This window comes from Diuraphis noxia, unplaced genomic scaffold, assembly GCF_037042655.1.
Source record: "Diuraphis noxia isolate RWA-SAM2 unplaced genomic scaffold, SU_Dnox_SAM2 contig0002, whole genome shotgun sequence".
Classification (NCBI taxonomy): Eukaryota; Metazoa; Arthropoda; class Insecta; order Hemiptera; family Aphididae; genus Diuraphis; species Diuraphis noxia.
The window spans coordinates 52,084,229-52,098,903 of record NW_028301712.1 but is presented as its reverse complement, the minus strand read 5'-3'; the positions used below and the strand labels follow the sequence as shown (position 1 = coordinate 52,098,903).

Here is a 14,675-nt window from a genome sequence, read left to right as displayed (position 1 = left end):
GTTCTGTGGTCTTTATGTTTAATTGCATTGAACATATAAGTGCATAACTGTTATGGTTGTAAGAACAGATTATAGATAGTTAATCAACAGTTATATTTTTAGTATTATTTTTGAGCTTGTCTTGTCTGTTTCTTTTTTATTTAAGAGGACGCTAGTACGCTACACACATATTTGTTGTCTTTTTCTTAGTAGTGCGAAATATACCAAATTCACGCTTAGAGGATCAAGTTTAATTCCGTTAGTTTGAAAATTAAAGTAAATTGATCTATTATGAAACTTTATGGTAAGAACATTATCGGTATTTATATGCGGGGTTTTTTTTTGCGATAACTTAGTTTTTAGGTGAGTATTATGAGTATTTTTAATTTATACTTTTTTACAAATGCATAACTTGCTACAAAATTGAACTATTGTAAAAAAATCCAACATACAAACGCATGTAACGTTCTTAGCATCAAGTTTCATAATAGGTCGATTAGTTCTAATTTTTAAATTAACGGATCTAAATGTGATCTACTGAGAGTAAATTTGTTATGTTATGCACTTGTAAGACGGAAACAACAAATGGATGTGTATTAGCGTTCTCTTGTCAACATTTACGACTCTGCATAATATGCCAATATAGGATAAGTGAAGTATGTAAGGTATCTATATACTATCTGAGTGACAAAAACACGATTAATTTAAATGTCTTTACGTTTATATTTTTTTATTAGGTAGGCATATAAATATATAATTATTGCTTAATTCATTTCTTAGTAATTTTGTTTGTTTTAAAATTAGATATCTATTTTCACTTTAAAAATCCCGGTATTGTTGCTGGTATTAATACTATATTATTGTGTAATGTCGATAATAGTATCCATTTAATTGTATTTATGTTACCAACCTACTTTATAGCATAACCGTTATAACTTATAAGTTATGACCTAGTATACTTTAGTACCTATAGTAGGTAGATATTGTATCAGACCGAATGGTAGAATTAAAAACTATGATGTTTGGTTGGTTGTACAAATTGTAAGAAAATAGATCATAAGTTGTTAAATTGAATGAGTCTCTTCAAGGCCTTAACCGGCTTAACCGGATTTTTATATGAGAAAATTTTGTGATCACGAGTCAACTAATTATAAATGGGAAAACAAAAAATGTATTTTGGATTGAACTTATTATAAATTATGTTAAACACCAAATTTAATTTAAAAGTGCACTTAATTCCACGACATTTAATTTTTTTTTTAAATTTAATCACTGTATCCTGGAGTATAATATTTTGCATAAGATTAGAAAATATATATTATGTAATGGTTAAAAATATCAAGTCCTTAAGATTAAAATTTTCTAATAATTAAAATTATTAGAATTTTTTCATTTAAATATCTGATTTCACTAAAATTATAACTAAAATATAATAAAATGTCTAAATAAATACAAATGTAAGTATTTTATGAATATTTCAGATTAACAATCTATGGTTATTCGTATTGAACTACTAAAAAAATAAAAATTTGTAAAAAACTTATTTTACGTAAATATAATTATAATTAAATTATGTATATATAATTATATAATTGTAATTAAAATATTTAATGTTTTCATAACGTTTTTAAAGGTATAGCGATTGAACACTAATAAGAATTATCTACCATGATTTAAGTTTTTATAATGTCACATCAATACCGTCAAATACTTTTTTATTTATTAAGAAATAATTATTAGTTTATATTGCATATTTGTTTATGCATTAATTGTTTATATTTTATCTAAATGCTTTGAACTCGTTAAAAAATAATTAGGATGATAAATTTGTGACATGTGCCTTCGGAGTCACTTAAATCACCAATATTAATTCGTGAACTACTTAGGAGCGCATTTGTTTGTTACTTATCGTCCCTCACGTTGGTTAAATTGATAATTATAACAAATTTGCATTAATAATGAAGATCATAGACGGTACGCATGAAGTCCCCCGTGTCTGGTCACCTGTAGCTTACATTATAGGTGAATAATATTATATAATGTAGGTACTCGTAATTCTTAACAAACTCTGATTAAATAGGATTGTGAAGGGCATTGTGGATATCAAAACTTCAAAACTATATTTATTTCATTAGATCATTATCAACTATTTATTAGAAATAATTATTTTCATATACTGGTTTCACTTTTGGTTGATAAATGATTACATTTTTATATTATACATTATAGAGAAAAAACTAATAGATTGAATAATCGTGTTCAAATAGAACTGCATTTCCATGTACCTATTAGTTTATTTCATAAGTTATAATTACAGAAATATAGTTTTTAACATCTATTTTTTATTTTTTATTTTTATTTTTTAAACTTAACCTTTAGTGAGCACTAAACAATTATTTCTTCATAGAGGTCTTAGTATAGGCACTTTTTTTTCAAACGTCAATATTAAATTGCAATTGTAACAGTTTATTAGTAACAGTTTTCAATCTCGTTTTAAACTACAACCTTGTAAGCATTAATAATTATATTACAACATTAAAAAAAAAAAAAAAAAAAAACAATATAATTGTGTATGCTATGGATTATAATTTATAATATTTAAACAATAAATATGTTGACCAAATTCATAAATAAATGTGAATTGCATTAAAAACAAGCAGCTAAAATTGAAATTAAGAACTAAGCTTGGAAATAGCTATGGTCATTATATAATATGTATGGTATAATTATATTATTTATCGAAGAAACAATAATAAATAAAATAAAACAGTTATCAATTCACCATAAAATAAAACACCATGTGTTCACCATTAATTGTAAATAATAAATACTAAAGCCTAAAAGTAATACGTATGTAGTAATACATAATTTTTTTGATTTCATAATGGTCTAAGAGAGATATATTACCTTATATAATGATTTGGGAATTGTATAGGTGCGTTGTTATTGCAATATTGCCTCATTAATATTAACAACTTTTAACTACCTATATAATATGCTAAGTAAATATTTCGTTAAGCAAGGAATAAAAACACGTAGAACTTTATAACTTCGAGTTTTTTGGGTTTCGGTATACAATAATATAATAATATAATAAGTATATAATATGTATAATTTGAAATAAAAATAAAAATCATAAGATTACGTATTTAGTGGCCATCGCCAATCAGTTAAAACCACGGTCGAACATTTAACACGAGTTTTAATTTCTATATTAATATTAAGATTGATGATCAAACATTTTGATATACATTAAGACTAATATAATTATATTAAATAATTGTTATTATTAAGGAGTCACTTTATTAAATTAATTGTTATTATTACAAGTTTGATTAACCAGTCATAATTTTTGTTTAGTAAAAAACTAGAAAAAGTAGTTTTAAGTAACTTAAATACTATAGTTCAATCTGGTTACTTGATAAGCTATATAAGCTTTTAATTTACTTTATACAAAATATTTAAACTGATTAAACAGAAATAGATTTATGTTTAAGGAATATTTTTGTATGAAGTGTCAATATTAAAAAGTGTATGTTTTTAAACGACTAAAAAAAAATTTTTTAACATAAAGACGTCATGTCTATATTTGAAAATCAAATTTAACTATTAACCCTTAAAAATGTATCAACTGTTATCATCAAATTGTGACCGACTGCCTGAAGTGAATTAAGTACCAACAACTGGCCTTTATCGATCTGTTCATCAGTGGCGTATAAACCGAGTATCACTTTTGGTCGAGCAATGACTTCTGATGTAAACATCGAAGTCATTTGAGTCAGCGTTTTAGTGTCCATCTGTAACATTGAAATATGAGCAAAAAATAATATGCACATATCATGAAACTTACAGAAAAACGTGTACCACAAAACATTACGGCATTGTCATCTGTACCAATTAATGTGTACGTCGGTCCACAATCGATAATCTTAGAAGTATTACAATAATATTATTTTATTTTTAATATATTAATTACTGATTAACATATATAATATATTATATTTTAATTTGTTCAAGTATAGTATTTAAGTACTTGTGCTTTGCTGTAACCAGGTAACTGGAGAAGATTCGGTTTGTTTTGAGACACATGCAATTTCCCTCGTTGGGAGTAAATGTTACTTCCCCAAATGACTACGTGACCCTGTGCAGTTATAGCGGCACTATGACACTCACCAAAACATACATAAGTCACTCGTAATCCATCTAAGAATTTCACTTTGGTGAATAAACTTTCAAATGGTACTTCTTTAAACTGAAAATTAAATTTAACGGTATAACATTATAAAATTCAAGGTTGGAATTTGAATAATAGGTACACGTTAAATATGTATTGTAAATCAGGAAATCAGAAAATCATAAATTATATAATATAATAAATATAAACAAGAAATTTAACATTCAGTTTATTTTTTAACCACAATGATACCAAATTAAATTACGTTTCACCATTTATATTCATATTTTCGATGGTATGTGTGCTATTCAATGAGATCAATAATCAATATAATTGTTATATGAACATAAAGAGCAAAATAATTGATATATTGTATAATATGTAAAATATTATTATTACTTTAAGTTTAAATAAAGACGGGCGGTTCAGACCAAGTTTATTGCATTTATTCAAGCCACAAGCGTACACGTTTTGACAGTCTGTAATTATGGCCGTACATTCGGGACCGCATTGAATTGATTCGATTTTCTCGTCGATATGCCAATTGACCAAAATCGGAAAACAGCTAAACACAAAAATTAATGGAAATATTAACCAATATCGTTAGAGACGGAGAAAACATCGTAATTACCAGTCTTGTAAATTTCCCAGACCCAGCTGCCCATGATTTCCACGACCCCAAGTGTAAAGTTGACCTTCATTCGTCAATGCTGCGACATGATGATTTCCACAAGAAATTTTCACCACGTCTACTTTTAGTAAAAAGTCTAACGGATAGAAATAATTTTGTTTTGTTTAATGATTTATCGATAATACCATTTTTTTTTTTTTATTATGGAATTATTATCGTAATTGATACTATAATGCAATCTTTATCTACCTATAAGTTTCGGTATGGAAATGCTATTCCAATCACCGTGACCAAGAGCACCATATTTACCGTCGCCGGTGGTCATTACGAGACCTGTGCTGCTAACAAAAACACTAAAATTTTGACCTGCTCCAACTCTATTGAAATCAAATGCAAGATAATATAACGATTTGTAATTAATATCGTTTTTTTTTTTTATTATTATAATTTTTTGTATTGACTAACTGGGTAATGTGTTTGTCCAATAACGAGACTACGCATTGTGGATCGTTTTTCCACGGAGTTTCTTCACCGTGACCCAATTGCCCATGTTTGTCTTCACCCCAAGTGAAAATTGAGTAATCTGTGAACAGAAAATATTTTGTACTTATCACATTATAATATTGCTTAAGAGTATATCATATAATATTATAAGTATTAAATTATATATATAAAAAAAAAAGATTATTATGCGGTTATAAAATATACTGTGTTATGGTTTACCACTCGTAAGGGCGACGAAATGTGTCTGACTCACTGCAAGTTGTACAATTTGGACCCTAAACGGTAGTTGAATCGGTGTCAAACTTGTTGGAGATGAAAATTGATATACCACCGATCTGCTTTATAATAAAATATTTTATTTATTAAAAACTCCCATGTAATATACAAGTGGGTATACAGTAAATGCTCTTTGTAACAAACCCACTATAAGACAGATATCTCCGTACAACGTAAAAAACTACATTTTCACATACTTATATCTCGTATATTTTAGTCTCTCTATGTAAGGGAAATTCTTTTATAACCAAATAATCAGTTGGTACTGTTGATTCCGTTATAAAGAGATTTTACTGTACAATATATTATATAATGTATTTATTATATATTATATAGCAATAAACAATGTCTCTGTAATATATGAATAATAACCTGTTTAGTAAATCTTCACTATTTGATTCGAATTCACTGTTTTCATGAACCCAATTAGAATCGGTTATAAAATCAATAAAATCAGGCACTGTTTCGACTAAATAATTGGCACTGGGTCTTCGGAGTGGATCTTTTTGCAGTAAATCGTTCACCAATTTTTTTAAATTTAATGAATAACACAATGGTATTGGAGCAAAATGTTCCTAAAAAATTTAAAAAATATATTATTGTATGAGAAAATTATTTTATAATTAGTAGAGGTACTTTTGTTATAAAATGAATTAGTGCCGGTAAATTGGAAGCATCAAAAGTACGCTGAAGACTCGCCATCTCGTACAATATACAACCCAATGCCCAAATATCGGATTTCTGATCATATTGTTTACCCTCACACTATATAAATTGATAAAATGTAATATATTTAAAATGGACATTTATTTAAAACTGTATTGGTACCTACTTACCATTTCTGGACTTATGTAGTATGGTGTTCCAACAACTGTTAACGCTTGTAACTTCGTGGTCATTATTTTTGAAATACCGAAATCTCCTAACTTTATTTGACGTTTTTTTGTTAGAAAAACATTTGTTGTCTTTAAGTCTCTAAAAAAATCAACATTTTCCATACTTATATAAATATAAATAATTGCTTTATTTTTTAAATTTATTAAATAGTCATAAAATACACATAAAATTAATTTGAATGATCATATATTCCAAGATATGTCTCGCAATAGCACGCAATCTTTGTTTTTAAAAATATTCATACTAATACGGCTCAAATTATTACCTGTGTAAAATATTACGTTGATGAATGCATTGAATTGCTTCAGACATTTGTAAGAACATTTCTAAAATTTGTCTTTCGGGTAATAAATTGGTATTACGACCGATCAAATACTCTGCTAGAGTACCACCATCTGCATATTCCATTTCAATCATGAGAACACCGTCCATTTCAAAACTCCCATAATAACTATGGTTGAAATCGAAAAAAATAAAATAAAATTTTTAGATTTAAAACGATTTTCATGATTTTCAAATTATATTATAACCTTATTATATGTGGATGGCTGAGTAACGATAAGACTTTAGCTTCGTTCAAAGCTAGCTGTCTCTCTTGTGCAGTCATATCTAGCATGTTTATCTGTTTGATTACAACTAAATTATTTTTATTTGTGTTTCGGTACAAAGTGGCCACTCCAAACGCTCCTGGGAATTTATATATAAAATATAATTACTATAATTGGAACTCGAATTAATATTATATTAGTTTACAATATGTTTACGTCTATATTATAAGTATTATGACATGGTCATATATTTTTTGACTTACCTTTCCCAACAGTTCGAATTCGCTGATACCCATCTAAAGCAGTCTTGGTAGGTCGTATATCAGAAGAACTAAAATATAATTCACCATTACATTCTTCTCCCATTAGATCGGACCATATGCCTACATCGCACTGAAATATTTCCGAATAGAATACGCCAAGAAAAAAAAACGACTGGAGCAGAAGAAAAATACCTGAGTCAAATGTCGCAGGGCTAAGCACAATTGGTATTTGACACAACTCGAAGCCAAACAACTGTTGAAAAAGTCCAGTCTCGATGATCCACGATGACAATAATCTGACAACGACTTCAGAAAATAATTTATATCCGGATCGTCAATTACACTATCACCATTCAAAACCTATAATTTATTAGTAAATCGTTCTTATACTAGGTATTATTTGTAATTATTAATGTATTTTAAGCACGATGGTTTTATAAATATTAATATTTCAACATTGAATACTCTGTTCGTTGAATTTAATTAATTATATGCGTTGTGGATAGGTTAGTTTATTGTTTCAATATGACTTTCAGGTATATTATAAAATTGAAATTTTTTCAACAATCCAGAAATGAATTTAAGTGGCTCACGTGCCAAGGCTGGTGTTATAGAAATTTTCAATGGCACTGGAAAAGACTTGTGTCCATATACACTCTTAGATTTTTAGGTTAACATTCTTAAAAAAATAAACGACATTGAATATGCAGGACGTATCGAAAGATTTAAATGGAACCGAACATAACGAAGAAAAAGAATATGGTATTGAAAATTCGGCATTAGAAGTATGGAATATATTTTTTATCTTTCATTCTGACCAAATGATTTATATTGATTTATTAATATTTGCTTATCAACAATGATATTTTCAAACTTTGCTGACTCTCTTTTCTTTATTAAATTATGTAAACTCAAAGGTTCAAAGGAAATGATTAACCGAGAGAGATTGGTCAGAGTATATTACCCATAGAGTAATATTACTCTATGATATTACCACGCAATCAACAGCATAATATCGTCAGCTAGATATAAAAATCCATCAAGTAATATGAAAAAAAATATTTCTAAAAACAATACTAGTTTATTTTTTTCAATAATTTTTGCTACATTTATATCATTAATTTTACATTAATATATGTTATAGTAAAAATGTTACTAAAATTATTATAAATAATAACTATAAAAAGCGGGAAAGTGGATATTGCTGTGCTGTACAATAGATTACAAGTGGGTTACTGTAATGGATGGAATTAAATTTTAATTTAATGACATTGTATCATTGTATACGAAAAACGATTCTGAGCAGAGACGGTTTATCTGTCTAGGATATATTATAAATTATTAAAAATTTTCAAATCTTAGATTTAAAAAGAAATTTTTTTATGAATTTCTAGCTTAAAATAATTTGCGAATTTTTGTGATTTTTACGTATTTTGTCAAAATTCAAATTATGACAACATACGTAAAAAAAATTCAACATTGCCAGTAGTTTCTTTAGCTACTGAGCGGAGCGAGGTATGTATTGATTTTAGCATGATGTGTTTTTTTTTTGTCTGTCATCACGTTTTGGGACAGTAAAAATGCTTCGATTTTTGACTTCAGTTCTTTGTTAAATCAGAAAGTGAATCTTGTTTGTACTTTGGGGGGTCAATAGTAAAAAATTCTCAATATTTTTATAAATTATCGGGATAATTAAACTAAAAATTAAGGAATTTTTACGCTCTATCAGTTCTTGACAAAATCGATTTTGGATTTTGATGTAACTTTAAAAAAACGACCATAGATACATGAAATTTTCACTGAATGTTTATGTAAGTATATTCTATCCATCATGAAATTTTAAAAAAATTTGACTTTTATTGAATTATTTACAGGCATATGCAATTTTAATTGAAAATTTCAGTGATCTATAAATAACTCAAAAAAACTCAAAAATTTTTGAAAATTAAACTGTATATAGATAACACTAACATAAACATTTGGTGAAAACTTCAAGTATTTACAGTGATTAGTTTTTGAATTACAACCATATAAAAAAATCAATTTGGTCGAAAACTGATTTTGCGTAAAAATTCCCGTTTTTCTGTCATTTATTTTTTGTTTTTCTCGATTTTTTTGAAAACTGTTGGAAAATGTTTACTTTTGACCTCTATAATGCACCAAGGATCTTCACTTTTACATCGGAAACCACCCCCAAAGTTTGAAATCGAAGCATTATTTCGACTAGTTATGCTGTACACAGACACAAAAAAAAAAAAAAAAACACACACACATCATTGTAAAATCAATACATTCATCACTTCGTTCAGAATCAAAAAACAAGAATTTTTACGCACTATCAGTTCTTGACAAAATCGATTTTGGATTTTGATGTAACTTTAAAAAAACAACCATAGATACATGAAATTTTCACTGAATGTTTATGTAAGTATATTCTATCCATCATGAAATTTAAAAAAATTTTGAATTTTATTGAATTATTTACAGGCATATGCAATTTTAAATAATTATTAGTTTTTTTAAAATTAATATCGATAAAAATTTTATTTTTTGGGTAGAAAAGCTTGAAAATACAAGGCTTTTAACATATTGTTACAATAGTAGTTGAAAATAAAAGAATTTCATTGTCACAAATTTTTTTTTACAAGCATTCAAAGTTTGAATTTTGACAAAATACGTAAAAATCACAAAAATTCGCAAATTATTTTAAGCTAGAAATTCATAAAAAAATTTCTTTTTAAATCTAAGATTTGAAAATTTTTAATAATCTATAATATATACTAGACAAGTAGTTTATATTTGTATGTTCTGAGCACTTTTTTTACAGGGAGATTTCTTCATTTCAAGGTGGGTATTTCTACATGCTCCACCGTGTAGCAAAAATCTCAAAAACCTAAATGTTCTGAGCACTTTTTCCACTGTAGTCAATTTTTTTTTTTGACGGAATGTTTCGCTAACTCAGATTTACTTTATAACACAATCATTTGCCATCTATTTACCACTCACACAAAAATATTTACCGTGTACTAACCAAAAAAAAAAAAAGTTCAAATGGGAATGCTGTCCTTAGAACACTCTAATATAATATATTGAATTATTTCAGTTTACAATAAATTTTGGTAAAAAAAAAAATTGATTTGTACACAGTAAATACTTTAATGTGAGGGGTAAATAGGTGGACAATATATGTGTTAACACCGTATTGTGTTACATGGTAAATCCGAGTTAGCGTAAAATTTTGTCTAAAAACAAATTGAGATTTTTCGTTACATGGTGGAGCATGTAGAAATGTCCGCTTGAATTTAACGAATCTCCCTGTAAAAAAAGGTGTTCTGAACATACAAATATATACTACTTAGATAGATAAACCATTTCCGCTCAGAATCGTTTTTCGTATACAATGATAATATCATTGGATTAAAATTTAATTCCATCCATTACAGTAACCCACTTGTAACCTACGGTACAGCAGAGCGACATCCACGACTTAACCGCTTCTTTTTTTTAATTTTCAAATATATTGTCATTGAACATATCGTATTTGTCATCCGTGCTAAATAGGATTGAAAATATTTTATAAGCTAATTTGTTTTTATTATTTTATTATATTAGTAGCTTAATCATGTAAGTTTAATACTTTTTCGTTTGTAGAGCAAATGTAGAATTGTGTTTGGTCCGAATGCACAAGAATAGCAATACTTTTCACTTTTCGATGTTGCATTTTGTCATCTACTTTTGCTGTGAAAATAAACAAAAATCTCAAATATTTACTGTCTGTTTTTCAATTTTTCGATAATGGAATAATCTATTTTCGATCGTACGTTAATTGTGAAAAATATCTTTTAGATGTCATTATATCTACCCGTCTAAAGTAAATCGATCTGTAATATACGAGTATACATGTACGTACAGATAATGTCGTCCAGCGATGACGTGTCATAGTTATACCTCACAACAAAAACACCCGGCAAGGTATTTTTTACTGCCGTCGTGAATTGCGGTGCTCGATTGGAAACTATCAATAAACGATTGGATTTAACACCATAATATAAATTATAGTCCATAATATTGATAATATTTTAATATTCTATTTGTACAGGTAGATACACGCGTTAAGCCAGAACTGTTATTCGGGAAAAATGATGTCTACTGACTGAACGGTGTTTTTGAACCCGTGCGATTTATATATATCGTATATACGATCTTTTTGTATGTTGCCGTAAACGTTACTAAGGCAACTGATTGAAAAAAAAGAATAATAATAACACGCACGACCCTTGCTTGGGCTTAAAACCTTTTTGAACGGTGTCCTAAATTAAAATAAAAAATAAATAATAATAAAAAATCGGACAGGTCATCGTGCGCTTATTGTAGAATATCGATTAGGTTTAGGTTAGCCATATCACCGATTTTGGTTAAACTTTGTGTATAGGTACTATATAGCCATATAGGTACACATTAAAGAGTTAATTTGTTTTATTTAGACAGTGGTAATAGGTAGGTATCTATTGATTGAAAAAATAGTATTTTATTTCAAATCGAATATTTTGCACTGTTGAACGATGTATTTTAAATAAATAACTAGTAAATTATATTTATGGAATCACTAATAGTCTATAACACGATTTTGAAAAATATATCTGTTATTTAAATATCATTTGTGAGTTTATGGTTATAAATTAAAATATATTTTGAATTTTTGATACATAAGAACAATTTTATATAGTATAATAGTTGTAATTTTTCCGTCTAGGTTTGTGAATATTCTAGGGAAGCGATTTTTAAACTGCGACACCGCTTATGAGTACATGAAAAGCTATTGGGTGGTACGCTAAGAAAATCTTCCTTAAAACAAATGTAATAGATTCGCATTAAATTTTTTTTGGTTTATCTGATATTAACAATAATTTAAAAAATAAAAGTTGCACATATTTCATTTTATTATTGTCCATTAAATACTTATGTTGATTATCATAATTTTTAGTTTTTAATACAATGAAATTCAGTTCAAGTAACATAACTTATACATTTGTAATAAGGAAATAGAAGGTTATTAGATCAAGTAGTATACGAGAATGTTCAAAACATAAAAAAGGCGGGTAAGTCGTGGATGTCGCTCTGCTGTACAGTAGGTTACAAGTGGGTTACTGTAATGGATGGAATTAAATTTGAATCCAATGATATTATATCATTGTATACGAAAAACGATTCTGAGCGAAGACGGTTTATCTGTCTAGGATATAATATAGATTATGAAAAGTCAAATCTTAGATTTAAAATAAATTTTTTTTTATGAATTTCTAGCATAAAATAATTTGTGAATTTTCGTGATTTTTATGTATGTTGTCAAAATTCAAACTTTGAATGCTTGTAAATAAAAATTGTGACTATTTTTTATTTTATTTTTCACCTGCTATTGTAAAAATATGTTAGGAGCCTTGTATTAAATTTTCAAGCTTTTCTACCGAACAAATACATTTTTATCGATATTTATAGAAAAAAAATTAAAAAGTTGAAAAATCGATATTAATTTTAAAAAAACTAATAATGATCGAAAATTTCAAATGCCTATGAATAGTTCAACTGAAGTCAAAAATTTTTGAAAATTACATGGCGGATAGAATATACTTATATAAACATTCGGTGAAAATTGCATGTATATAACAGAACATGTACATCAAAAAACAAAATCGATTTTGTCGAAAAATGAGTGTGCGTAAAATTTCCCGTTTTTCCCTTAATTTTTAGTTTGTTTTTCTCGATTATTTAGAAAAGTATTAAGAATTTTTTACTTTTGACCCCCAAAGTACTAACTAGATTCACTTTCTGATCGAACGAGGTACTGAAGTCAAAAATCGAAGCACTTTTACTGCCCCAAAACGTGATGACAGACACAAAAAAAAACACACATCATGGTAAAATCAATACATTCATCGCTCCGCTCAGAATCTAAAACACATTAACAAACCTATTACTTAAATAAAAGATGTAATAATATAATATCGAAATGCATACGCTCTCTTGTGTTAAGAATTGGAAATTTAAGTACACACTAAAAGGGATACAGATGGCGTTGTCTACAACGCTATTATAATGTTCAATATTGAAAATCTATCTAAAATAGTATTGTTCAGTTTATTTTATAATCTGTATTTTGATAATACGAATGTGTTGTTTTTATAACGATGGTTTTATTATGAATGTTAAATTGATTTTCAAATCAAAAAAATGATTATCTATAGTATTTGCGTTATTTGATTGAATTGTAGGAATTGTATCATAAATTGAATTATCTTGATTATTTTCACAATAATTGCTATTCTTTGAAAGTATTGGATCATCATATTGAAGTTCATTTTTCCAAATATTTTTAGTAATTGTTCTTCGTTTTCTAAATTGTCGAATACTTATTTTGGTAAATTTGATGTGCTAAGCCCAACCTTGACTTTACAACCAAATAGTGCCTCATAATATGGTGACATCTTAATCACATCATCATTTACATAAAATAATATTTTTCCATCAGCAGTTACCGGAAAAATTATTTATTTTTATTTGCTGTACAATCAGAATATTGTATCTATAAAAAACCCAAAATTACATATAATATTATTAGAAAAATATTTTAACTGAAAATTATATTTCTTATTATTAAAAATTACCTGATACGGAGCGTTGAATTTCAACGTTCCACGTCGTGAAATAAATAACAAATTGCGGGTATTTCGCCAATCACATTAATCTATTATTGCTATATCGAATAATAATGTATACAATGTTGGGACAAGTAAAGCGTCGATCTGCATCACCCAGACTTGATAAGTGAGGTGGCACAGTCGGTGGTGCTTGTGGCTGGTCGGGCACAGGCCGGACTCTATTTACAATGTCGGCTATGTTCAGTTTTGACAAGACGGTCGGGAACCGCCCGTCATCGGTACAAGCTTATGTAAGCGGTACTCCGGTGGCGAGGCAGGTTCGGAAAATATCAACTTAATTAAGTGTCTTATAAGGTGGTGGTGGCTATGAAAAGAGCCGTTTTCTGTGTTGCTTGACTGAGTCGGTCGCGACGATGATTGACCAGCGGAATCTAACGGATGGGTTCGGGGCTTCGGACTGTTGTCCTGGTCGATCGTCGTTCCCACCTGGTTGATGGTGTCCGCGTTGTCCTCCGGGATAAATCCGCTCGTATCGTGTGTTCCGGCGTATTCGACCACTGATTAACCCTGAGCAGTGAGAATAAGCGTAGCGCCGAATGCTCGGCCTGTATGCAATCTGTATGCTCACTAGTGGTGGGCATATCCGGATTTGACAAATCCGGATTTCACGGATCATCCGGAGTATCCGGATTATTCAAGTAAAATTATTATAGTAAAATTACTCAATGTTAACACGTTTGATGCAAC

General features: G+C 28.1%; 1 protein-coding gene across 4 annotated transcripts; it reads right to left on the bottom strand.

Annotated features, from left to right (window-relative positions):
- Positions 1 to 3,021: 3,021 nt before the first annotated feature.
- On the bottom strand, positions 3,022 to 11,406 carry niki (nimA-like kinase). Of its 4 annotated transcripts, none has more exons than XM_089221203.1 (17): positions 11,183 to 11,406; positions 10,910 to 11,010; positions 7,465 to 7,632; positions 7,273 to 7,402; positions 6,992 to 7,148; positions 6,727 to 6,912; positions 6,401 to 6,539; positions 6,201 to 6,329; positions 5,937 to 6,139; positions 5,508 to 5,626; positions 5,250 to 5,367; positions 5,034 to 5,161; positions 4,785 to 4,920; positions 4,553 to 4,718; positions 4,013 to 4,231; positions 3,830 to 3,907; positions 3,022 to 3,776 (listed from the first exon to the last, which is right to left on the bottom strand). In XM_089221203.1, the coding sequence occupies exons 1-17, from the start codon at positions 11,334 to 11,336 to the stop codon at positions 3,582 to 3,584; spliced, it is 2,526 nt and encodes an 841-aa protein (XP_089077329.1). In that variant the 5' UTR covers positions 11,337 to 11,406; the 3' UTR covers positions 3,022 to 3,581. The 4 variants fall into 4 exon arrangements, with proteins under 4 accessions (XP_089077329.1, XP_089077330.1, XP_089077331.1 ...); XM_089221204.1 differs by having other exon boundaries at positions 5,508 to 5,623; XM_089221205.1 differs by having other exon boundaries at positions 11,094 to 11,188.
- Positions 11,407 to 14,675: the final 3,269 nt, after the last annotated feature.

Coding starts and splice junctions, on each gene's coding strand:
- niki (XM_089221203.1), bottom strand. CDS start 11,336: ATGGACTATAATTTATATTATGGTGTTAAATCCAATCGTTTATTGATA. Junction 7,633..10,909: donor TTTGCTCTACAAACGAAAAA/GTATTAAACTTA, acceptor AATAAATTATAG/GTTTTGAATGGTGATAGTGT. Junction 6,140..6,200: donor TAATTCATTTTATAACAAAA/GTACCTCTACTA, acceptor TAAATTTTTTAG/GAACATTTTGCTCCAATACC.